Source organism: Schistocerca gregaria, chromosome X (genome assembly GCF_023897955.1).
Source record: "Schistocerca gregaria isolate iqSchGreg1 chromosome X, iqSchGreg1.2, whole genome shotgun sequence".
NCBI classification, from domain to species: Eukaryota; Metazoa; Arthropoda; class Insecta; order Orthoptera; family Acrididae; genus Schistocerca; species Schistocerca gregaria.
Window position 1 is genome coordinate 142,002,932 of NC_064931.1, and position 25,056 is coordinate 142,027,987.

Consider the following 25,056-nt stretch of genomic DNA (forward strand, 5'->3'; position numbering starts at 1 on the left):
ACGCCATTCTCCAGGGCTGCATCAGCGCATCAGGGATTCCATGCGACGGAGGGTGGATGCATGTGTAACCCTGTATAACTAGATGTTCTTATTGGTGCTGACCAGGTTCGCGAGTGCGATACACAGTTTTACAATGACTTTTGCTGCTGTAGTTCTCTTATTTTTCGTCCCAATCCTCTTCAAAGCTCACCCGTCACAATCACTCTACACCCACTGCGCGTTCCCGTATGGTGTCAAAGACTTCGATATGGTGCTTTTTGAGAAACCCAACACTCGGCTGCCTTAGTACTGAAGCACCCATAATACCAGTATCAACAATTTGCCCACGTTAGAATTCATTTAGCTCCGACAGAATGCACTCACAACTACACAGAACAGTTTTCTGGCCACGACTGATACTTGCAACGTATTGAGAACAATTCACAATTGCCGTTCATGGTTAAATAAAACAGGTGTGGCTAGCATCTGCAGTTATGTTTAAGCATCCGTTTCTCGCAATGTTTCCATATTTTTGGCCAATCCCTTCAATTCAGAGTGAAGTTACGGGTCAAATTTCGGTTGCTGCAAACGGAAGACTAACAGCACAGAGCCAAATGAAAACGAACCACAACTGAACTCTTCACCATTCAGACCTTTTATCGAGGTCACCACTGAAGATTTGTGATTGGTGAGCCGGCCGCAGTGGCCGAGCGGTTCTAGGCGCTACAGTCTGGAACCGCGCGACCGCTACGGTCAGAGGTTTGAATCCTGCCTCGGGCATGGATGTGTGTGGTGTCCTTAGGTTAGTTAGGTTTAAGTAGTTCTAAGTTCTAGGGGACTGATGACCTCAGAAGTCCCATAGTGCTCAGAGCCATTTGAACCATTCTGATCGGTGGACATTAATTGACTGATCCTACTAGCACATTTTACGTAAATACTCGACCAAATAATGTTCGTGCTAACACATGAATTTCACGAGAGTTTGTGTCTCCCGCCCCGTCATCCAGCACGAGAGTGACGGTTGTCTAGAGACCTACTGCTTTGAACAGTTTATATAACCAGATCATAATTTATCACTCCTCACGGAAAACGTGTAACATCCTTCACATAGTAGCTCCACCAAAACAAGTGAACACACGGTCAGCCACTCGGCTTAGCGGCTTCCAAGGCTACAATTTCAAGGACGGTTACGAAGAACAGTTTGAAAGCTTCTGGAACTAACTACCCGTGGACACCGAATACCGTGTTTGTTTTCTTGTTTTGGAGGCTTCACATTATTATAAAACGCGCGCCATGATGTTTTAGTTGATCGAGTGACAACCTGGCAACATAGATGTCATTTGTAAACATCCCAGTGACCATGGTAAATATTTACTTTAACAGGAAAAATGGAACTCAGATAATGTTTAGAAAAGTGATGGCGGAGGGGGAGGTAGGTGGCGTTTTGCGGAAGTGTTGCACAACGGAGCATGACGACAACAGCGCCAAGACCTAGAGAACGTCGCGTGCTAGCAGACGGAAGCATGAACCGGTCCTTTACATAACGCTCGGTTCGAACGTTACTAGAATATGAAAGGAATACCTCGTGACGTAGTATCGCTATTAATCTGTTTAGTCACCCCTCTTGTTTTTTTTAACACTGGCTTGATATAGGTGATCAACACCATGTGTTCACGATATTATTACAGGTTCTTTTACAATTGTTTATCATTAGAATGTCTAATGTCAAACTGACAATCTTTCATCTTATTTCTATCAAAGAGAATAACAAATACATCAGCAGAAACAAAAATTCGCGTAGTATGTGCTAGGGTATAGCAATATTATGTAATGTACAACCTGGTCTAAGGCGCTGCAGTCATGGAATGTACGGCTGGTCCAGGCGGAGGTTCGAGTCCTCCCTCGGGCGTGTGTGTGTGTGTGTGTGTGTGTGTGTGTGTGTGTGTGTGTGTGTGTGTGTGTGTGTGTGTGTGTGTGCTTAGGATAATTTAAGTTAAGTTGTGTGTAAGCTTAAGGACTGATGACCTTAGCAGTTAAGCCCCGTAAGATTTCACACACATCTGAACTTTTTTTTTTAAATTTACAACCTATCTAGATTGAAAGAGGCAAATATTAATTTAGTCCTATGGTTCTGTTTTGTTGACGCTAACTAGTAAAAATCAAACTAGATTTCAGTTACATGAGAAGCATCAAATGTTTGAACCTCCTCAGTCTAGAAACCATTGCGCTCCTCTAACGGACACTAAAAAAGCCAATGTATTGATGGAATCAAATAGCACGAACTGTTAAGTAGTATCCCTACATCACATCCTTCGCGCTACGGCCAGCATCTTAGTTCCACAGGTCATTCTGTCCATTCAATGTTCACGAAGATTAATAATCCAACATTTCTATTAAGGCTTCTCTGCCACAGGGAGGAAACAAAATTGGACTGGATAAAAAACGGTGGTTGCAGTATAATCAACAGTTTCACGACACGTGAAACAATTTTGGAATTTTTTTTAGAGGAGGATAAACAAAAGACGACGTATTCAGATACTAAACTTATTTAACAAGTAACAAAAGAACTCTATTGGTAGCTTACAGTCTCTCCGACGTACAAACTTTGCGCGTGGTGAGCTTTGTATCTGGAGCGACAAAACGTTACATTCGGGCAAGCCCCCAAGTATATTTAACACTGAAAAGTCAATTACAGAGTTTTTGCTTTCCACTGAAGAACACCTAGTATTTGATACCTAACACTGAAATTTAAGTAATGCCTGACTGGTACCTACAGTTGCTTCGATACAACGGCGATTATGTGATAAAGTTCAAATTCGTTTGCTTTGGCACTACGAACCTTGCGTTGTTTTACGCGAGTTATGCACACTAAAATATAAAAACTGAGTGTTGACATGTCAGAAAAAAATTGTAACTATCCTCAAGTAATATTTCGGTAAGACCCTGCCAAAGAATCAACGAAGTACGATGACCACAGGAAAATTTCGACACCTCTCAAAGTGGGAGACGTGTGCTCTTTACGCACTACTTGTATATGAAGGCTGCTGTAACAGTTGACATGCAGCAGATGTAATGCAATAAAACTCCAGCCATCTGAGGCATTCATAGGTAGTCCCTTCTAATACTATAACTGTTGTAGCATGCAGAGAGAACAAAAGCCTGCTCTTGCATCTTAATCACACTTTTGTCAAAAAAAATTGCAGTCCCAGTAACATATCTGCATTTGCCAATGAAATTACTAATCGCGTAACAGAGATAAACTCATTTACTGAATATTGGAGCGTCTCAGGCGCACACTCCGAACAATCCGTCGACTCATTTCCCTTAATGACAAATTTGGTTGTTAAAGAGTCGCAATAGCACATACCAGGAAACTAGTATCCGGGCAGCCATCTTTCTTTCGTGCCACTAATCGTGCATCACGTGCACTATAAACGCTTTACATTACAGGTCAATAATTGTACATACTACGCACGATTATGCTGCTCAATTTTCCCTACATGGTGATAATTTAAGAACTTCGTTTCTTCAGCATCTGAGGGATGCGCAGATAAACGAATAAGAAGGATCAGTATAGTTGTGAAATATTTAACAGAGAACGGACCAGAGCCACAACGTTTAAAATCTATGTGACAATGGTATCCACCCGTCACACTTTACATATCAGTGCCCTTTGAAACTTCCCAATGAGACCTATCAGCAGCTCAGATTGCCATAAATTTCAAAGACGTGCCCATGGTTTATCTGCTACGTCTCTCTTGCTATGACGTGCGTCAACGATTGCGCTGGAATTGTTGCTTCTCTTCCTCAAAGGATACGATGTAGTTTTCCTTCTTCCCTACCCTATGACCTTATGAACGTACTTTCGCTATTATAGCTGTATAAATTAAGAGCTACTACTGCCATTGCTGAAACTGAACTAGAAGGGAATGTTTTGAAGTCCTTGAAACTTGTCCTTGTCTGTCTATCTTCATTGTTTGTCGATGCGACAAATGCACATACTCGATGACCTGTTTCTCATTCTAGCCTCGAGATAACTTAAGTGAACCAAGACCCTATAATAAACTCAATCGAAATGGGTCACGTTATTGGCACTAAATGAATTGGGACTACGATAGTTATGGTGCAGTTTTTTTTTATTTCTTTAACGTACTTCGCATGTGGAAATATAAGAGAACGGGAAAAATATGGTCTTATCCGATATTTGTGGAAGACGCTACATTGCCTGATCAGGCGCAGCAACTTTTCGTTTCGGCTCAACCTACTTATCAGTGTATAGGCACGAACACTTCCGATCACTGAGGCGACAGCCGATTTTTAAGTGACATTATTCACTACCATTCGCACTCTCTTTCACAAACCTAGAATTTCGCAAGATGCTGCGAAATGAGCTATCAAATTCAATATACAAATACTCCCAGCACAAATATCTAATCACATCGTAGCTCAGAAAAAAATGAATTCAGCGGCTTGTTTGTTTATTCACATGCTCCACCATGAAGCACGTTGGCAAAAACTGCTACAAAATTACACAGTGCACTGCATGTTCTCTCTTTTGTATGTTTAGACTATCTACGAAACTACATGTCTTAATACCATACGCATCTCTCCGTAAAAAGTACGCTAGGTACAGGGTGACAATAACTTAACTAAATGAAAAAATGTAAATTAAACTATGGCGTGCACACACTTTACTCATCATGTAAACGTCACTACAGTTATTCGCATTTAGGTTATGACATGTTCGATATGCCTGCCATCATTTTCGATGATGTGGCGCAGACGAATAGCGAAATTCTGCATCGCTTTTAAGTGTCGGAATATCGATGCTATCGATGACCTCCTGAATGGCTGTTTTCAGCTCAGCAATGGTTTTGGGGTTATTGCTGTACATCTTGTCTTTAATACAGCCCCACAAAAAGGAGTCGCATGTGTTCAGATCCGGAGAATATGGCGGCCAATCGAACCCCATGCCATTGGCCTCTGGGTACCCCAGAGTTAGAATGCAGTCCCGAAGTGCTCCTCCAGGACATCAAACACTCTCCTGCTTCGATGAAGTCGAGCTCCGTCTTGGAGAAACCACATTTCGTCGAAATCAGGGCCACTTTGGATAATGGGAACGAAATCATCTTCCAAAACCTTCAGGTACTGTTCGGTAGTCACCCTGCTGTCAAGGAATATCGCACCGATTTTTCCGTGACTGGACATTGCACACCACACAGTCACCCGTTGAGGGTGAAGAGACTTGTCGATCGCGAAATGCGCCAATTTTGCTTATTGACGAACCCATCCAAATGAAAGTGGGCTTCGTCGCTAAAGCAAACCATAGTAATTCCCATCATGCCCCGCGGTCATCCGAGCAGTTTGAACGTCCTAACGCAAACCGTTCAGAAGTTATGACGATTTTATTTCATATAGTTCAATAACTGACACACCCTGTATCTGCTGCCTAGGGCTGGCGTCCGCCACGAGCAAATGGCAGCATACAATTCGAAGTGTGACGCTTGATGTTCACATTTTTTGTGTGATTTGCATGTTAGCGAACGTTTTACTCCAACAAACGATACAGACTCACTCCGAAGGGTGCTGCGAAATATATCTTTGCTATACATAGTGTTAAGAAAAGGAATTACAAAATGGATTGCCAAAACCCTTGAGGCTTGAAAGGGTGGAATGGCTTTATCTAAATAATTTCGACGTTTAGGCCCAAGTACAATCCGTAGCTACAATGAACGGAAGTCCATATTATAAATAAGAAATACAAAAAGCACTTCTTTTAGCTTGATGCTAAGACTTTTTCAGATATTCGCTCATCTCCAGTTGGCTGAATACAGTCTCATATTTTTTGTCTGTTTATGACAATATTTTGAATGTACAATTGTCCAGTGCTATGTAACTTCCGTAACTTCCCTTTTTTCTATACCGCATATTAACGACTAAATTGCTGAATCTAAAGAGCACAGCAGAAATACTCGTTCTCAGCAAAGTAAGATCCTCTCTGTATTACTATTCAAAATTATTTGCTTTATCATGACCCCAACACTGGAACGATCTTGCTCAAGATATCAGAGGTTAAATGCCATTCAGACTAAGAACCAGCTAATGGATCACTTACCACAATAGCTCTCTTTTTTGTATACTAGTACGCAGCTCACTCTCGTCAGCCCTTTCTCTCCCATCACTTTTCCTTTCTCTGATTTACAGGGCTCTCCATTTGCAGTCTGTTCTTTCTTTATAGCCATTGTTCCCGTCGTTTCAATCTTTTCCCTGTTCCATTATCGCTTCCGCTTCTACTGATTCTAAACACTGTTCCAAATGTACGGAAGTAATCAATATTATTGTTATTGTTCATGCCCATCATCATCATCATCATCATCATCATCATCATCATCATCATCATCATCATCATCATCATCATTGTTATTGTGAATGTTTCGCAATATTTTTTTATGTGCTGTTACTGTTCCGATGTAAGAGAAGAACTAAGGCCCTATTCTGGTCAGGATAAACAAATAAAAATCATAGAATAAAATTCAATTTCAGGCGTACCTACTTTCAAGTTGCATTGAACATCTTATTCAAGTTTTATGCCTATGTCGTATACATTTTTACGTATCACGGTACACTAACAGCTACCCGTGGAGAATGCTGTTTTGTGTTATTAACCGCGTTTATAACGTAAGTGATAAGTGTGTAACATGTGCGCAATCGAACAGTGAGCTGTTCATTTTTACATCAATACAAATACGCCTAATTTCGATTTAGATGCTAACACGTAATTCGGGAAGCCGACTCTATTAAGTAATTTATTTCGCACAAGAAAACTGAAGTTTTCAAAATTCGTTCTTACTTTTTCAAGTGTCTTTTGGTTATTAACGGGTGTGTAATTTCTAATTTAAAGGGTGACCGGATGCTCTTCCTGTCGTCATCCCGTTATCCTCCGGGACGGAATATATGTACTCCAACTGTCTGCGTGTGGTATTACGCATGTCGAAGTGAGCTAAATTTTTCTAAATGTTTGTAAAAAAAAATGTAACTGAGGTGAGACGTGGACACCAGCCAGGGGGATGCGAGAAGTTGCCTAAAAATGCCATCCAGGCTGGCCAAGACGCCGACTTTCGCCATTAATCTCCCGGGCAGATTTTATCCGGGACCGGCGCACCTTCCCGCCCCGAAAGAAGCATTGCATGCACGACTATCCGGACGGGTCTGATAATTCAGCCTGCGAGCTGCGGTAAGACAACACGATTTGCGAATGCTCAGAACCCTTCTTCGCATATCTTTAATTTCCAAAAGAAGCGACTAGCTGATGTATTACTTCCAGATATTTAATCTAGAATCATGCTCGTCGGTCCCTATTTTATCTCTGTGTTCCCCTCACTACATGCTGGTAAGAGGGTTTTCAGTGTACATATTTATTTGATGTGTATAGGGGTAACAGACGAATGCGCAGAACTAACGATAGAAGCTGCTATGACTGAAAATGCTGCACTTTGCTCTGACTTCTCGACGAACATCAAACGGGCGTTTGAGCGTCGCGTCCCCAACCGACACACAGATCAACAGTTCTTTTGATATCACCCTGTAGGACTCTGGCGTTAGAAGTTTGGCGTTGATAATTTTTTTCCCCTCCAAGATTGGAAGTTAGTCGTCTCCTGCTCTAGAGCCCTCGTGTAACGGATCTAGTGCCTTCTATCATGCAAGTCAGATAGGTTTGTGTGCACAGAGTGTCCGAACGCTTTCAGTGATGCTGCATTTGTTTCCCACGTTAGTAAGCAGCCTGGAAATAATTGTTAGCGATGTCCGCAGTGTGTGGCACAGATGAGCCTGCAGTTATTTGTTCTCACATGCATCAGTGGCGTAGCGGAGACTTACTTTTGTGTACAGCGCACGGAATTCGTGCGCAGTAACCCAGTTGTGGAAGCGTCGTGCGTGTTCCTCTTCCAGCTGGCGTTGTTTGGTGGCAGCATCCTGATGCTGAGGTCTCTTGCCTAGCGGCACATAGTCCCTCCGCAGCACACGGATCATGTCAGTCGCGGAGGCTTCCAACTACCATATCCATACCCATACCCTCCGCTTTCTTCACTGACCGAGAGCTGAAAATTTTGACTACACGTAAGCTCGGATTTTTGTTTTTAATTACTTTATTTTTACGGAAGTCAGTCAGACGCCTATAGTGCTCACAACTTATTTCTGGTCTGGTGCCCCTGTGAAGTTTCATTTAATGCAATAGCAGTAGCGCCAATTACAGACATATTCCAACTGTTGTTAAACTCAAGAGTGGATCCCAGGACGAATACAGCTTGTTAACTGAGGAACGAAATCAAGTAAGAGAATGTATTACAGCGCTTTATAAAAAAACCGCTTCAGCAATGGGCGACACTTCACAACACAGTATTGGCACTCCTAACGTCTGATTCGTAACGCGATAGCAACATACATTATGAGAATCACTACACAAGGAACCCTTCCGTTAAGAATTACACCGTAAAATACATATTTCTGTCCATCTTATAATTCTTCCACTACGATAGACATCTTCGCTTACCTCTAAGGAAATCTATATGAAATGTCAAAGTGAGGCAATGAAACATCTAAAAATTCCACTGTAACGAACTCTCACACTCACATGAAACATTTCTCACAGGTTGCATCGGAAAAATTTAACGAAAATTTGCATTGATGTACACAACGTGACCAAAATGGTGCGAGCGAAAAGACGTTTGCTAACAACATTCCAAAATTTGCTCTCGCGTTTTCTTCCGAGCCCCAGTGGACGAAATGAACAATCATTGACGAGTTCGGTGCGTTACCTATGTTGTAATGCGTAGTAATTACGAATAACCGAAGAGTAGAGTTCCGTGGATTTAGTCACAGGAAAATCATATCTTGGTATCAAAGTAAAGAAATTGTCGAAACTGTTCTCCGAATTCCTGCGTAGAATACATTTGACTACACTGAAACAATTAGCTTATGTTACAGTATTGCATCCTGCCAGAATTCTCAGCGTGTTTCTCTTCCAGTGTCCCGACGCACTTTCCGGAAACAGAGCTGTTTGTACTTAATATCATGTCATTGAAGACACAAAGGAGTAGGGTGCGGTATCGCGTCATCGCTGCCTACATGTTTTGATTACATAACCCCAATCAGAGGATACTACGCAACCTGTAAGAGGCATGTGACTTCAGTCCGTAGGCATCCATTCAAATTCGTTTCTGTTTAAATGAGCACTATACTTCGCTTTATCCCTTAAATAATATCTGATAAACGTGTAATTCGTTTGCGAGAAACGTGGAAGAGCGCACGCTCAACGAAAGAAAATGGGGTGTATGGTCTCCAGTAGGCAAGATGATGTAATGCTGCTTTACGTAACAGTACGGCCTTAATTAAGCAGCACTTTTACACTCGTGTAACACAAGCTCCCATTTTGAACGAGACTTGCGATACAGACGTAACTTTGCTGCGCGACCTGTTTCGTCGTTACTAGGGATTTGAGCGCCACCGCCTTAACCGTTTCTGGGAAGATTGTTTTCTGTTACTAGCATCGTTCAGAACAAATGAAAATAAAAAATCGGGTAACTGATTAAGCACGTATGAGTTCTCTAAAGAATTGCCATACCATCCCTCCCCCCCAAAAAAAGTCGAAAATGAGGCAGATACGCAGAACTACTAACGTTAAGCCCCATGTAGTGTAGTGAAATATCCAAATTTGGCGAACAGCTAGAAATTATGAACACATAATTTTTAATGGTGTCGCACTGAATTCTCGGCATACTAACTGACGCGATTGTTGGCCAAGAAGAGAGCAAAGTTTTCAGAATGTTTTTAAATACTCCAGCTAACGATTATCCGACACACAGGCGTCACCAGCGAGAAGCGGACGGGGTCAGAAGCGCGTGCGTTTCGCTCGTAAGGCACCAGAAGCGAGCGTACCTGTATGACGCGCAAGGCGAGGCGAAGCGAAGGCGGCGGGCGCTACGGAGGTCCGCGCGCTACTGGCAGCTGACCGCCGGCCGCGACCGGACCAGCTCTGGCTAAGCTGCTCTGCCACCACACTCGGCAGATCGTCATTAATGCCGCGCTACGGCCTTGCGCCAAACACACACACGCGCGCGCTCTGCCTGCATCCGACAAATACCGACGCACTGTGTACCCGCCAGCAGCAATCTGCGCTGCTGTCACCGATACCAGAGAAACGTGACAATTTCAAGCTCATGTAGCGAAAGGAGGGTTCGGTCAAAAGTCATTCATCGATACAGTCCCCTGTTAAGTCATTGCCCTCTAACATCTGATTCCGTGACCGTGCCTGTGCACTCTTCGTTTGGCTATTGTCTACAGCAGAGTCGGGTTCTCTTGGAAGGAGGCTCTCTCAAGTCTGTAGCTGACTGATCGGTATTTATCTTATCCTCCCAAATGGGCAGTGGTCTGCGCATACGAGGATTATTCGAGGCCGAGCAATTTTCCCACGACGGGGAAAAATAGTTCTAAAGGTTCTAACAATACCACCACTTGCAAAGTAGGTTAGAAATCAGATTAATAACGTTGCTCACGCAGCATATGTTCGCTTTATCGAGCAACAACAAATTTATTGACTGTGGACGGTATCGTCAGAATGGAAATAATGACGTCACTGTAAAAAGTCATTAATTTTGGCACTTATCTTGAATGGATTCCCACGTAGATTTCGTCGAAGTTGTTATGGCTTATCTTGTTGATTCTAGGGTGATCCCACTGACTGCTAGAATGTCCAGATATGTATTTTACCAATATTTGAAGACCTAACAAATGCGTTTTTCAAGAAATTCTTAATGATCAAACAATCCCAGATCAGAACAACGGTATGGTAGAAATAATTTTTGACTTTGTGTTCGGGATCCACATTTTTATTAAACTTCTTGTAAATTCACATACACTACTACTTAATTGTCACATCATCAAGGAAACAGTTTTGTATCAATCTTCATATATTTAATTTCCTCTTTAACCAAACACAAGACTTGACAGTTCTTTTACAAAGCGAAATAACTTCTGCGAAGTAAAACAAAGACTGCTCTGAGCGCATTCGCGCCAAAACGGTTACAACTACGTCAAAGATTATGACAGTCTCACAGAAATGAATCCACACAAGAACCATATCACTGTAATATATCGATACATCGGAGTACCTATACATTAATAAAACCAAATGTGAATATTGTCACAAAAATATGTCTGTTACTTCGTAGAAAAGTAGTACGATATTACTGGTATCGAGAACTGGGGTTGGAGTGCCGTAATGGTCACGTAAATAAAGAACCATTACAAGGTCCAGCCAGGAAGCGGAACATTACAGAAGCTCTGTAATCGGGAGCTGGAAATTGCCACTGAAAATGCCAACTTTGTGCTCCTGAGCCGAATTGTCTGAGATGCCTAACTGAACGAACTTCGTGCAGGTGTCTGGAGCTCGTGAATTCGACAAGTCTACATGCAGCCCTCCGGGGCCGCACAAGTCGTGTGCCCTACTGGGCAGAGGTGAGAAATAAGCAACGAAAATACAAGTCGGGAGTAGGTGATCCTTCATGATCAGTCTAATTACTCAGTGCAGAAAGAAGATTTCAGAATCCGAAGTGTGTTTCCGGTAACGGGCGTAGAATTATGCCTGGGCACTTTGCTGTTTTTCTGGGCGCGTATTGTGCATTAGCCAGTCTACTCTTGTTCGGTAAAAAGAGAAACCTCAGAGTGGCGCACTTGGCTAAGATTAATTCGTGCCAATAAAATTCATTTGAGAGTGCTGCTTTTGTGTGACTTTCCCTACATACACTCCTGGAAATGGAAAAAAGAACACATTGACACCGGTGTGTCAGACCCACAACACTTGCTCCGGACACTGCGAGAGGGCTGTACAAGCAATGATCACACGCACGGCACAGCGGACACACCAGGAACCGCGGTGTTGGCCGTCGAATGGCGCTAGCTGCGCAGCATTTGTGCACCGCCGCCGTCAGTGTCAGCCAGTTTGCCGTGGCATACGGAGCTCCATCGCAGTCTTTAACACTGGTAGCATGCCGCGACAGCGTGGACGTGAACCGTATGTGCAGTTGACGGACTTTGAGCGAGGGCGTATAGTGGGCATGCTGCAGGCCGGGTGGACGTACTGCCGAATTGCTCAACACGTGGGGCGTGAGGTCTCCACAGTACATCGATGTTGTCGCCAGTGGTCGGCGGAAGGTGCACGTGCCCGTCGACCTGGGACCGGACCGCAGCGACGCACGGATGCACGCCAAGACCGTAGGATCCTATGCAGTGCCGTAGGGGACCGCACCGCCACTTCCCAGCAAATTAGGGACACTGTTGCTCCTGGGGTATCGGCGAGGACCATTCGCAACCGTCTCCATGAAGCTGGGCTACGGTCCCGCACACCGTTGGGCCGTCTTCCGCTCACGCCCCAACATCGTGCAGCCGGCCCCAGTGGTGTCGCGACAGGCGTGAATGGAGGGACGAATGGAGACGTGTCGTCTTCAGCGATGAGAGTCGCTTGTGCCTTGGTGCCAATGATGGTCGTATGCGTGTTTGGTGCCGTGCAGGTGAGCGCCACAATCAGGACTGCATACGACCGAGGCACACAGGGCCAACACCCGGCATCATGGTGTGGGGAGCCATCTCTTACACTGGCCGTACACCTCTGGTGATCGTCGAGGGGACACTGAATAGTGCACGGTACATCCAAACCGTCATCGAACCCATCGTTCTACCATTCCTAGACCGGCAAGGGAACTTGCTGTTCCAACAGGACAATGCACGTCCGCATGTATCCTGTGCCACCCAACGTGCTCTAGAAGGTGTAAGTCAACTACCCTGGCCAGCAAGATCTCCGGATCTGTCCCCCATTGAGCATGTTTGGGACTGGATGAAGCGTCGTCTCACGCGGTCTGCACGTCCAGCACGAACGCTGGTCCAACTGAGGCGCCAGGTGGAAATGGCATGGCAAACCGTTCCACAGGACTACATCCAGCATCTCTACGATCGTCTCCATGGGAGAATAGCAGCCTGCATTGCTGCGAAAGGTGGATTTACACTGTACTAGTGCCGACATTGTGCATGCTCTGTTGCCTGTGTCTATGTGCCTGTGGTTCTGTCAGTGTGATCATGTGATGTATCTGACCCCAGGAATGTGTCAATTAAGTTTCCCCTTCCTGGAACAATGAATTCACGGTGTTCTTATTTCAATTTCCAGGAGTGTATTTTGAACTGTATTCATGTTCTGTTGCTGTGGAGATATTTGGCGAGAGCACTAAAGGCCAGTATGATGATCGGACCTCGCAGTCTTTCTGGAAATAGTTTTATTGCTACAAAGCTTTGATTATTGACATTAAGGTAGTGAGAAGTAAAACCGAGTCTTGCGGGTTGAAGCGGGACCGGTGAACCGGATTTAGACTGATTTTATAGTGTTACAGAGCAGGGAATTAATTAGAGACCGCCAATAAACTTGATTAGTTATGCGGGATGCACGCTGCTAAGCCTACGTGGATTCCGGTCGCGACCACGACTGACACGTCGCGCGACGCTGCAAGTCTAGGGGACTGATGACCTCAGAAGTCAAGTCCCATAGTGCTCACAGCCACTTGAACCATTTTTTTGTTAAATTCAAAAGGCTCCAAGCACTATGGGACAACATCTGAGGTCATCAGTCCCCTAGACTTAGAACTACGTAAGCCAAACTAACCTAAGGACATCACACGCATCCATGCCCGAGGCAAGATTCGAACCTGCTACCGTAGCGGCAGCGCGGTTCCGCACTGAAGCGCCTAGAACCGCTCTGCCACAGCGGCCGACTAGTGTTAAATATCTATAATAATGTAAATAGGTGAAAATTAGAGGGTGCCCACTCTGAAGAATATGGTTAGTGTGCCGACAATATTTAATTCGAAACCCTTCGTGTTACCATTGAAAAACACCTAAGCAGGTGAATTGTGATGCAAGATGACTCACCTGACACACAACAGCAATCAGCGCACAAAATCTGCCGGATGTGTGGACAGTCCAAATACTTCTTACTCTTAAGTACTCTTTTTGATGTGGCTATAGCGCCAGCCATTTCATAAAGCTTTAATCACCTATCGTCCAATGAAACTTTGGACAAAATCTCGTGTTTGCTGCATAGTCGCAAGTTTAGGCCGCCTTTCATAATACCCATCTTCACGAGATGAACGAAAGAGTAGGCCCATTCAAACGTACTACAACTGTGGAAAATGAAGCTGTGCCCTTCAATATAATCACAAACTAGGGTGAAGTCATTTGCTATGAACAGTACAAAAATAATCTTTTTTGATATCGGGGAACCCAGTTTATCTATTTCAACGGACTACTGACAACTGTAAGAAGCCTTATAAACAAAACTATTGCGCATATCAAGTGCACGCTTGCTTCCCTTTATTGCGCACTAAGTACCAACATAGACAGTATGATACCATCGTCATTTCCATGCCAGATCAGAAATTTTTCCAATACTAGTCAGTATTGCAGCAGCTGCTCTAACCGTGTTACGCGGTGACACACCTAGTGGACTATAACCTAGGTTTTCGATCGTTCAGTGGCTTTCATTCTTAGTGGAAACGTACAGTTTCAGATTTTTCACACAATATTAGTGAAGATTCTGTGTTTAATCTACGAACACTTTGTAATCAGTAACATATTATTTACATTGCGTTTCGGTGAACTGACTCCATCCTCAGCTGACTACCGTGGATTTTTCTTCGTCGGCACACCTTTTGCGACTAACACCTTTCTAGGTTCTACATTAATAGAATTTTCCGTTTAACTGCTGTATAAGTAAAACATTTTGGATGATGTTGAGCTACAGTCACGCAATATTGTTCAATAGAGTAAACCGCCATTTTTGTACTACTAGAGTTATCTTGTGTACTATCTAGATTTCGGCTTTTATGCCATTATCAGGTACAATGCTAAAAGCTGTTAGACCATTATTATGTCATATCTGTTAAGGCAGTCCAAAAGAGGTAAACAAGACTAAAATATGTCTTTAAGATGTAGCTGTCAAAGAATGTAGACTTTGGAAGACATGGACACTGTACATTCTAGAGTCTATATTCTTTGACAGATCTTCAAGACATGTGTTAATCTGTCAGAAAGTTTCAACACTGTGTGCAGGACAGAGACGCGAACTCGGGACCTTTGCCTTTCGCGGTTAACTGCTCTACCGACTTTTTTTTTTGTTAATTTCATTTTGCGACTCCCGCAGATTACCTGCGGGTGATTCATGGGCGCGGAGATGGCATGTGATAAAGAGACTTCGATGTGTCCCACGGGTTCAGATCAGGCGAATTTCGTGGCTAGCCCTTCAAACTGAGTTCACTATCAAGCTGGGAAATGCCAGTGCCATCCGCAACAATGGACGCAGGTGTTCCGCAACAATGGACGCAGGTGTTCCGCAATTCTCCTCACGCAGTCCACAACTGTCACGATGCCTTGGATTCCAACCACAAGAACTACGGAAGCCCACGTTACTTTGTGGTGTGGTGGATGTTTCGAGCAGCTGTTCTCCTGGGTGATTGTGTATCCGGACACGACCTTCGATCTGGTGAAACCAAAAAGCGATTCATCCAATCGGGCGATACGTTTCCATTGAGCCACGGTACTACTTCCACAGTCAAACTAACGTGGGTTTCCATGGATCCTGTGGTTGGAATCCAAGGAACCGTGACAGCTTTGGGCTGCGTGAGCAGTACTGCTGACCACCTGCATCCATTATTTCCTGATGTCTTTCCCTGATGGCGCTGGCATTTCCCAGCGGGATAACATGCTATTGCGTCAACATGGGAACACGTCTGCTTTGAAACCTAACGTTCAACAATGTGCTCCGGAACACTTGTGCCTGCACGCTGTCGTCAGATTTGCCACAGTTGGCCGTCTATCCTGCTTTACATAGCGTGTAAGCCTCTGACTCCAATGTTCTTTTATGAGGCGTGGACGTCCAACACCTTGTCGCCTAGCCGTGATTCCTCCGTCCTTCGGCTACTTTCCGCAAATGCTAACGACAGTAGCAGGTCAGCAGCTCACCAGTTTCGCCTTTCCCGAGATGCTCGTTCCCAGGCGGCGGAGCGTAACAATCCACAATTTGATATAGTCCCTTATGTCATTGGATATCACTATTTGCGGCGCGTATCGCCGCTACAACGATACCCCATTCGTCTTTGCTCCAATTACATACAGGAGCCGGAGAAAAATATGGAAACAGAGAGAAATGCATGTTTTAACATTAGCGCAAATGTATTTGATCACGAACGGCACATGTGCCAAGAGCCTGTCGTGGTCAGAACAATGTTCTGTGTACTTTTGAGTGCATTATGTTGGAGTTAAGCGAATTCGAATGTGGGCAAATCATTGGCGGTCGTATGGTGGGTGCTTCTGTAACCAAGGTAGCCACGGTGGTGGGTGTTTCGAGAGGCACCGTATCGAGGATTTATATCTCATACAGGGAAAACGGAGAAACATCGACCTCTAAGTCACAAAGCGGACGAAATTTGTGTGGAGAGGTGTGACGGACATCGCTGAAGATGATTGTGATGAAAAGTCAGGGGACTACAGCAACAAGTCATTGTAGAACAGCATCTCACACTCTTGAACCCGGTCAGCACTAAAAGAAAACGAAGGCAGCTCCAGAAGAAGGGAGCTGCAAACCGAGTTGGAATTCCAAAACCATTCATCAGTGATGCATATGGCTGTAACTGGAAAAGTTCATGCCGACACCATGAAAGCTGAACTACAGAGCAATGGAATAAAGCCATTTGGTTGGATGAGGCTTTTCTCACAGTGTTTCCAACTTCTGGCCGAGTTAACGTACCAGAAGTAAAACATGGTGGGAATTCGATGATTATGTGGGCAATCCTATCATGGTATTCCATGGGCCCCCTGGTTGATCCGCACAGTCGCCAAGGATAATGTGACAGGTCCACTCCATGGTACAATGTTTGCTCCCAATGGCACGAGGATGAATTATCGTATTTCCCCTACCACCACTGTCACCAGATCTCAATATTATTGTGCCTTTGTGGCCTACTTTGGAGAGAATGGTGCTAGGTAGCTATCCATTTCCATCATCATTACCTGACCTTACCACTAGTTTTCAGGAAGAATGGTACAGGATTCCCTTGAAAATCGTACAGGGCCTGTATAACCATTCCAAGAAGAATGGAAGATGTTTTGAATGACAACAGCGTTCTTACACCGTACTGTGCATGGCAATGTGTCTTTTTCATCCCCTGTATTTTCCTTACAATGTCACATGCCCACAACGCCACCAGGCAGCAATGATCATAATGTTTTGGAGATTTTGTGTGTGTGTGTGTGTGTGTGTGTGTGTGTGTGTGTGTGGTGGGGGGGGGGAGGCAAGCAACACTTCATGGAGAAATTGTGTAATAATAAATTTTCTTTCGTTTGGGATGCGCAGGTTGGTCCGAAATGGAACGTGGAGATAATCCTAAGTACCCAGTGCCCAGCCGTGGGGGTGGTGACAGAGGGTCGCCTCGCCCGAGTCCCCGTGCAAGATGTAACGGTCCAGGACTTCCTCGAACCTGCCCCTGCATGGCGGGCCCCAGTGGATCTACGGCGACTGTACGTCCCTGTCGGCCGGGATGCGTACGCAGCCCCTCACCAGTGCGCAGTACGAGGGCGCTTATGCGTCCAGGGAGCCAATTGCCTCAATCAACGGTGCCTCGACTGCCACATAGCCAATCGATGGCGATGTCTTATGCGGAGGCCCACATGCGGGTTCCACCGAATGTGGTAGAGCGTCGACCCGGACTTGGACCCCGCCCGGACGTACCGCCCGTCTCCAGGAGGGTTTTTATTAGGAACCCCGTCCCAGCTATGGTAATTTTTTGGCCCATAGCAAAATTTGATAGCGACGAACATGCTCCTGGGTCCAGTAGAGATCATCGCGCAGGACCACAAGCGAACAGACCGCAGGGACCAAATGCTGACAGAAGGCAGGGAGGAGAGGAAAGGGACGAAAGCCGTGGGCCGCATGGCAGGAATAGTTCTGCATAATTCCTGCACCTGCTGTATTTTTAGCACCAAGGGATTTGCTGGAATGTCTTACTTTCCTAGGAATAAAATGTGTGTGGACTACTTGTAACTTTAGCTTAGCCTTCTACCGAGTATTGTATTTTGCTGTTTTCAATGAGTAATAAATTTTAGTTTAGTTTTGTTCCAAATTTTATATATTTTTACTTTTCATATCGCAATAAAGTTTCTACTGCCTCGGTTCGAGAAATGGAAACTACTTCAAATTTTCCATTTTTCCTCCAGATACGTATTTACAACAACATTTTGACGCAGCGTGTTTCGGTAGCTAGATGCTGTCCTCTGCTGAGTGACTGTTGCGTTAGGCGCCGAATTGTCTCCTATAAAAAATAATCAGTGTAAATTTGTGTCATTTTTATGGATTTTGTACTCAGATGTAAAACCATTTCTTACGTATCTTAGGAGTGTATGTTACATTTCTGACAAAAAGGAGGCATCACTTAAGAATTATTCTTCACATTAATGCTCACGCTAGAGTGGACAGAGTTGGTCTGAATTTATTAGGCAGGTATACTGTGGGCACAGATGTTATCTTGTGTTGTTACCCGTATGGGTAGACAAGTTTTCCGTGACACTGTTATAGTACGATATGTATGTACAGAGAGTGGTCATAATGTTTTAGAATTATTACTCTTATTACAATCAGCAACGAGCTTCGAATAGCTGGTCTCCGCCTCCTCCTGTCCAGAGAATGTTTTGATGCAGCTCCCTACGATCTTTTATCCTGTGCGAATCTCTTCGTCTCCGAGTAACTGTTGCAACACACATGCGGTCGAACCTTCTTACTGCGTTCATTTCTTCGTCTCTCTCTACACTTCCCTCCAGTACCAAACTGACAATTCCTTGCCGGCCGCGGTGGTCTAGCGGTTCTAGGCGCTCAGTCCGGAGCCGCGCGACTGCTACGGTCGCAGGTTCGAATCCTGCCTCTGGCATGGATGTGTGTGATGTCCTTAGGTTAGTTAGGTTTAAGTAGTTCTAAGTTCTAGGGCACTGATGACCACAGATGTTAAGTCCCATAGTGCTCAGAGCCATTTGAACCATTTTTTTTATATAATTCCTTGATGCCTTAGGATGTGTCCTATAAACTGATCCCTTCTTTTAGTTAAGTTGTGCCATACATTTCTTCCCCCCCCCCCCCCCCGCCCCCAATTCGATTCAGTAACACATCATTACTTATGCGATCTACCCAACTAATCATCTGCATTCATCCGAAGCAAAGACATTTCAAAAGTTTTGACACTCTTCTTGTCTAAACTACTACATTGCTACAGTCCAGGCAAACACCTGGAAAGACTTTCTACTACTTACATTGATATTAGATGATAATTAACTCCTCTTTTTTAGAAGTGCTTTTCCTACTACTGACAGTATGCATTTCATATCTTTTCTACTTCGGGCATCATCCGCTATTTTGATGCTTAAATAGCAGAACTCACTTCTACTGTTAGTGTCTCATTCTCTAATTAATTTCCTCTGCATCATCTGATTTAATTCGACTGCATCCCATTAGTTTGTCTTACTTTTGTTGACTGCCATCATATAGCCTTTTAAGACACTGTTGATCCCTTTCACTGATTTTCGAAATCCTTTGCCGTCTCTGACAGAACTGCAACGTCTTGGCCAAATCTCTAAGCTTTTATATATATTCTATCGAAACTTTTAATTCCTTCTCCGAGTTTTGATTCGGTTTCCTTTACTGAATGTACAGATTGAACAACATCAGGGATAAACTACAGCCTAGTCTCATTCCGTCCGCTGCTACTCTTTACCTTTCACGTCCTTCGATTTTTGTAACTGCTATGTTTGTTTCCGTACAGGCTGTATATAAACTTCCGCTCCCAGTATTTTATCTGTTTCCTACAGAATGTCACAGAGAATATTAGTCAACAGTGATAAAGGCTTTATATGAATCTGCAAATAATGTAAACGCGTATTTTCCTTTTTTAACCTATGTTATAAGGTAAGTTATAGTTTTAGCACTATCTGGCATTTTCCAACATTTCTCTGAAATCCAAACTAATCTTACGCGAGGTCAGCTTCTACCAGTTTTCCCATTCCTCTTTCAACAATCCGTTGCGAATTTTGCAACCGTGGCTTATTAAATTGATGGTTCGGTAATATTCACAACTCTCGGCGCTTACCTTTTTTGGTTTAGTAACACAGCTCAGAAAATACTAAATACAAGAGAAATTACGTGGCATTTACAAAAATGGCGCCGCAAATGTCAATTACGAGTAAGTACTGATAATGTTTAACTTTTCAGATCACAATTAACGCGCTACTTTCCCCCATATTACTTTGCAACCGATAAATAATGTTTGAAGTACGCCAAGAGGACATTGTGATATTATTGAAATCGCTATTAATCGAGCACAGTACATCCTGGAGAATTTATATTGTCGACTTATGAATAGGGAAATGACGTAGACAGAAAAACGTGCCGGGGAACTTTCATTTATAACATGTATAGAACGATAATGTGTGTATATTTGTATAAATTTTGCTAATAATAATAATAATAATATCACATAACATCAACAGATACGAAGACAGTAAATTGGAAAAAGAAAACACTACATGGCAAGCACCCGTATCATCTAACACAGCCACAAATCGATCAAGACGCATCCAACACATGGCTAAGAAAAGGCAATATATACAGTGAGACGGAAGGATTCATGATTGCAATACAGGATCAAACAATAAACACCAGATATTACAGCAAGCAGCTTATTAAAGATCTCAATACTACAACAGATAAATGACGACTTTGCAAACAACAAATAGAAACAGTAGATCACAAGCGGATGTACAATACTAGCAAATACAGAATACCCCAGAAGACATGACAATGTAGCAAAAATAATACATCAACAACTTACCATACAACATAAACTAATACAACAACACGTTCCCACATACAAGTATGCACCACAAAATGTTTTGGAGAATTATGAATACAAATTATACTGGAACAGAACCATTATAACAGATAAAACAACACCACATAACAAACCTGACATCATACTCACCAATAAAAAGAAGAAATTAAAAAACCAATCGAAATATCCATACCTAATACAGCAAATATACAGAAGAAAACAGGAGAAAAAAAATTGAAAAATACATCCAACTGGCTGAGGAAGTCAAAGACATGTGGCATCAGGATAAAGTTGACATCGTACCAATTATACTATCAACTACAGGAGTCATACCACCACCAGTACATCAACGCAATACAGCTACATCCAAACGTATATATACAACTACAGAAATCTGTAATTATTGATACATGTTCAATTACCCGAAAGTTCCTAAATGCAATGTAACATATACCGCACAGTTAAAAGGAAGTCACGCTTGATCAAGGTCCGCGTTACTTTCCGTTTTTGACCAGACATAACGTCTGAGAAGAGAAACAACAACAACAACAATAATAATAATAATATCGTGTGGCTCAATGACTGGACGTCACTTTGGCGACCTACAGATGAACGTGGAATCCAAAACATGTTTCGTTCTGGCGAATCTCCACCTATATTAAGAGGTGTTTGCTAGGTTGAAAAACAGAGATATAAGTCCCTGGTCCGACCACGATTCGATCCCGCGAACTTTCGGTTGTCTGGCACGCGGTAGACCACCAGGCCCAACTGATTCTGATCAAGCTTCGCTGCTGTCAGCAGTCGTACCGATAGATTGCAATGCTATCGTTTTCACAGTGGCGGCGTAATTTAAATCATAGTTTAGCCAATTTCCACGAAATATCTCTGAATTACATACATGAACCTTCCTCGTTAATCTCTCTATCAATCAAAGCCGGAGCAGAATCCCTTCAGTAGTTTCATTGAAAAGAAACCGATACACCTGCCTAACATCGTGTAGGGCACCCGCGAGCATGCAGAAGTGCCGCAACATGACGAGGCATAGACTAGACTAATGTCTGAAATAGTGCTGGAGGGAATTTCCACTATGAATCCTGCAGGGCTGTCCATAAATCCGTAAGAGTAAGAGAGGTTGGAGATGTCTTCTGAACAGCACGTTGCAAGGCATCCCACATATGCTCAGTGATGTTCATGTCTTGGAAGTTTGGAGGACAGCAGAAGTGTTTGAACTCAGAAGAGTGTTCCTGGAGCCACTCTGTACCATTCTGGAGGTGTAGGAAGTCACATTGTCCTGCTGGAATTGCCCAAGTCCGTCGAAGTGCACAATGGACATAATGGATGCAGGTAGTCAGACAGGATGCTTACATAAGTGTCACCTGTCAAAATCGTATCTAGAAGTATCACGGGTCCCTTATCACTCCAACTGCACACACCTAACGTTACAGAGACTCCGCCAGCTTAATCAGTCCCCTTCTGACATGCAGGGTCCATGGATTCTAGAGGTTGTCTTAGTACCCATACGTGTCCATGAGCTAGGTACAATTTGAAACCAGACCCCTCCGACCATACAACATGTTTCCAGTCATCAACAAAGCAATGTCAGTGCTGACGGGCCCAGGCGAGGCGTCAAGCTTTGTGTCGTGCAGTCATTAAGGGTACACGAGTGGGCCTTCGACTCCGAAAGCTCATATCGAAGATGTCTCGTTGAATCGTTCCCACGCTGACACTGGTTGATGGCCCAGCACTGAAATCTGTAGCAATTACCGGAAGGGTTGCACTTCTGTCACGTTGAACGATTCTCTTCAGTCGTCTTTGGTCCCGCTCTTTTATGATCTTTTTTCGGCCGCGACGATGTCGGAGATTTGATGTTCTGCCATATTCCTGATAGTCACGGTACACTCGTCGTATGGTCATACGGGAAAATCCCCACTTCATCGCTACCTCGGAGATTCTGTGTCCCATCGCTCGTGCGCAGACTACAACACCACCTTCAGACTCACTTAAGTCTCGATAACCTGCCATTGTAGCAGCATTACCCATTCTAACAACTGCGCCATTAACTTGTCTTACATATCTCTGATTGTTTAGATATCTCTGTATTTGAATACGCACGCCTATGCCAGTTTGTTTGTCGCTCCAGTGTATATACTGCGCAAATAAAATATACGTGTAACTTTTTCGAAGCTCCTTAATTGTTTCCTATTGCGACGCGTAAGTTTAAAATTTGGTTTAAAGGTGCCTCCAACCTTACTCTGTAATTATGCAGAAGTGTGATGCCCTGCGACTTCACCCATTGGTTTCTTTGACGATTCAAACAGCACGCGAAGAAAAGGCCACAACTCGTAAGTTCATGTAAGGTGTACTGTACTGAATTGGGGACCTAGAAACGACGGAGATGTTTCGTCCCCGCCACAGCCCTCCGTGGCTGACAACCCAGTAACAGACTACAGCAGTCCACTCAGCCCCTCCGCCGCCCCACACCGAACCAAGGGTTATCGTGCGGTTCGGCCCCCAGTGGACCACCACCACCACCACCACCACCACCACCACCACCACCACCACCACCACCACCACCACCACCACCACCCCCCCTTCCACCGATCTCTCACACCAGACGAATGTAACCCCCAACCACAGACTGGCCGGCACACCGGACCTCGGCACTAATCCGCCGGGCTGATTAATGCCCGGGACCGTCACGCCTTCCGGCCGGAAAAACAGCGCGTTAGACCGAACGGCTAACCGGGCGGGCTTCGTGTAAAGTGTACGGTGGGTCAGTGATATTACATTATGAGAAGTCAAATAATCCCCTTTCGCACATTTAGCCCCTTCTTTTGACGCCTCTGCTATGGAGATCAGAACCGCGACATCCAACGGTATATCACCCGGTCTTCTTGCGGGTGGCCGAAGGAAACGTTTCAGAAACACCGCCGCTCAGAGTAGACACGAAAAGCGCTCAGGAGAAGGCATAAAGGACGTCACTGAACCCACCCCCTCCCTTGGGGCGTTGACTTCCACACATTTCTCGGTCGAAAACGACAGTTCATTGTGCGATGAGGACCTGGACGACGTTCTTGACTAGGCTCTTCACTGCTGACAACCCCTCGGACGAATCAACCCGACTCTAAGGACATTCTGGGGCCACAGCCCCACTGAACATTACTTTAACCATATAGATTGGTCGTGGAACTGTAGCCCGCGGTTCTCAACCTTATTTCACCGTAATATGAATTTGGCAGCTGACAACGTCAACATCTTGTTCAACATGTTTTCCTGCTCAGTAACAAACAAAAATACTTAGAGGGATATCAATGATATATCTCATTCACTTCCGGAAAAAAAGAGTTTAGAATTTACCAAAGACTAAAAATGTAGTTGTCAAAACTGCGCGCCGCAGCACTCCATTCCTCCTCTGACTACATTCCTCGAAATCCAACAGTTGTGAAACTGCCACACGCCAACTTAAATCTCCTTTTCCCTATGTTGTAAAATGTTAATTTCATAAACATGGCCGACCACAGTCAGCAACTAGACAATTTTGTTCGACGAAGGAGCCAGATAGAGGCAACGGTAAGCAATTTTTTTTTATCAATACCGAATATACATTTCCTCTTTTAACAGTTAATAATGTTTAATAGTTCCTGAAAAAGATTAACTTATAACTCAGTGAAGAATAAACACTGACTTTTTCAACTGTTGGCTATACCTGACTCCTTTGTTTAATCAAAAACGTACTGGAGGAATTATAGTAGGCAAGCGGAAAGTAGGGCGGCCACCTCCTAGGTGAAGCTGGGTGATCTACATTTCAACTGAAAGCAACATGGATTCGAGGACACACATTATAATTATAGAGTTAGCCATCTTGAAACGCTGGCTGTTGTAATACTTACAACGTAATGAGTAGAAGAAAAATGACATTCAGAACAGTTAGTAAACATTTGTGATCCTGTCTCATATTGCATAATGCATTTAAATACACTGAAGACCAAAGAAACTGGTACACCAGCCTAATATCGTGCAGGCCCCCCGGGAGCACGCAGAAGTGCCGCAACATGACGTGGCATGGACTCAATGTCTGAAGTAATGCTGGACGGAACTAACACCATGAATGCTG

General features: G+C 44.0%; 1 protein-coding gene across 2 annotated transcripts in view; it reads right to left on the minus strand.

Moving 5' to 3' along the window:
* Positions 1 to 25,056, minus strand: part of LOC126297616 (unconventional myosin-Va) — a 352,002-nt gene that overhangs the window by 213,940 nt on the left and 113,006 nt on the right. The window contains exons 1-2 of one of the 2 annotated variants that reach the window (XM_049988629.1): positions 9,913 to 10,009; positions 7,855 to 8,075 (exon numbers count right to left, since the gene is read on the minus strand). The exons of the other annotated variant lie outside the window; for it this stretch is intronic. Of the exons in view, the coding sequence (XP_049844586.1) occupies positions 7,855 to 8,007 (153 nt within the window). The 5' untranslated portion in view covers positions 8,008 to 8,075; positions 9,913 to 10,009. Of the gene's footprint in view, positions 1 to 7,854; positions 8,076 to 9,912; positions 10,010 to 25,056 lie in introns of those variants that run through there. 2 annotated transcript variants of the gene reach the window in all.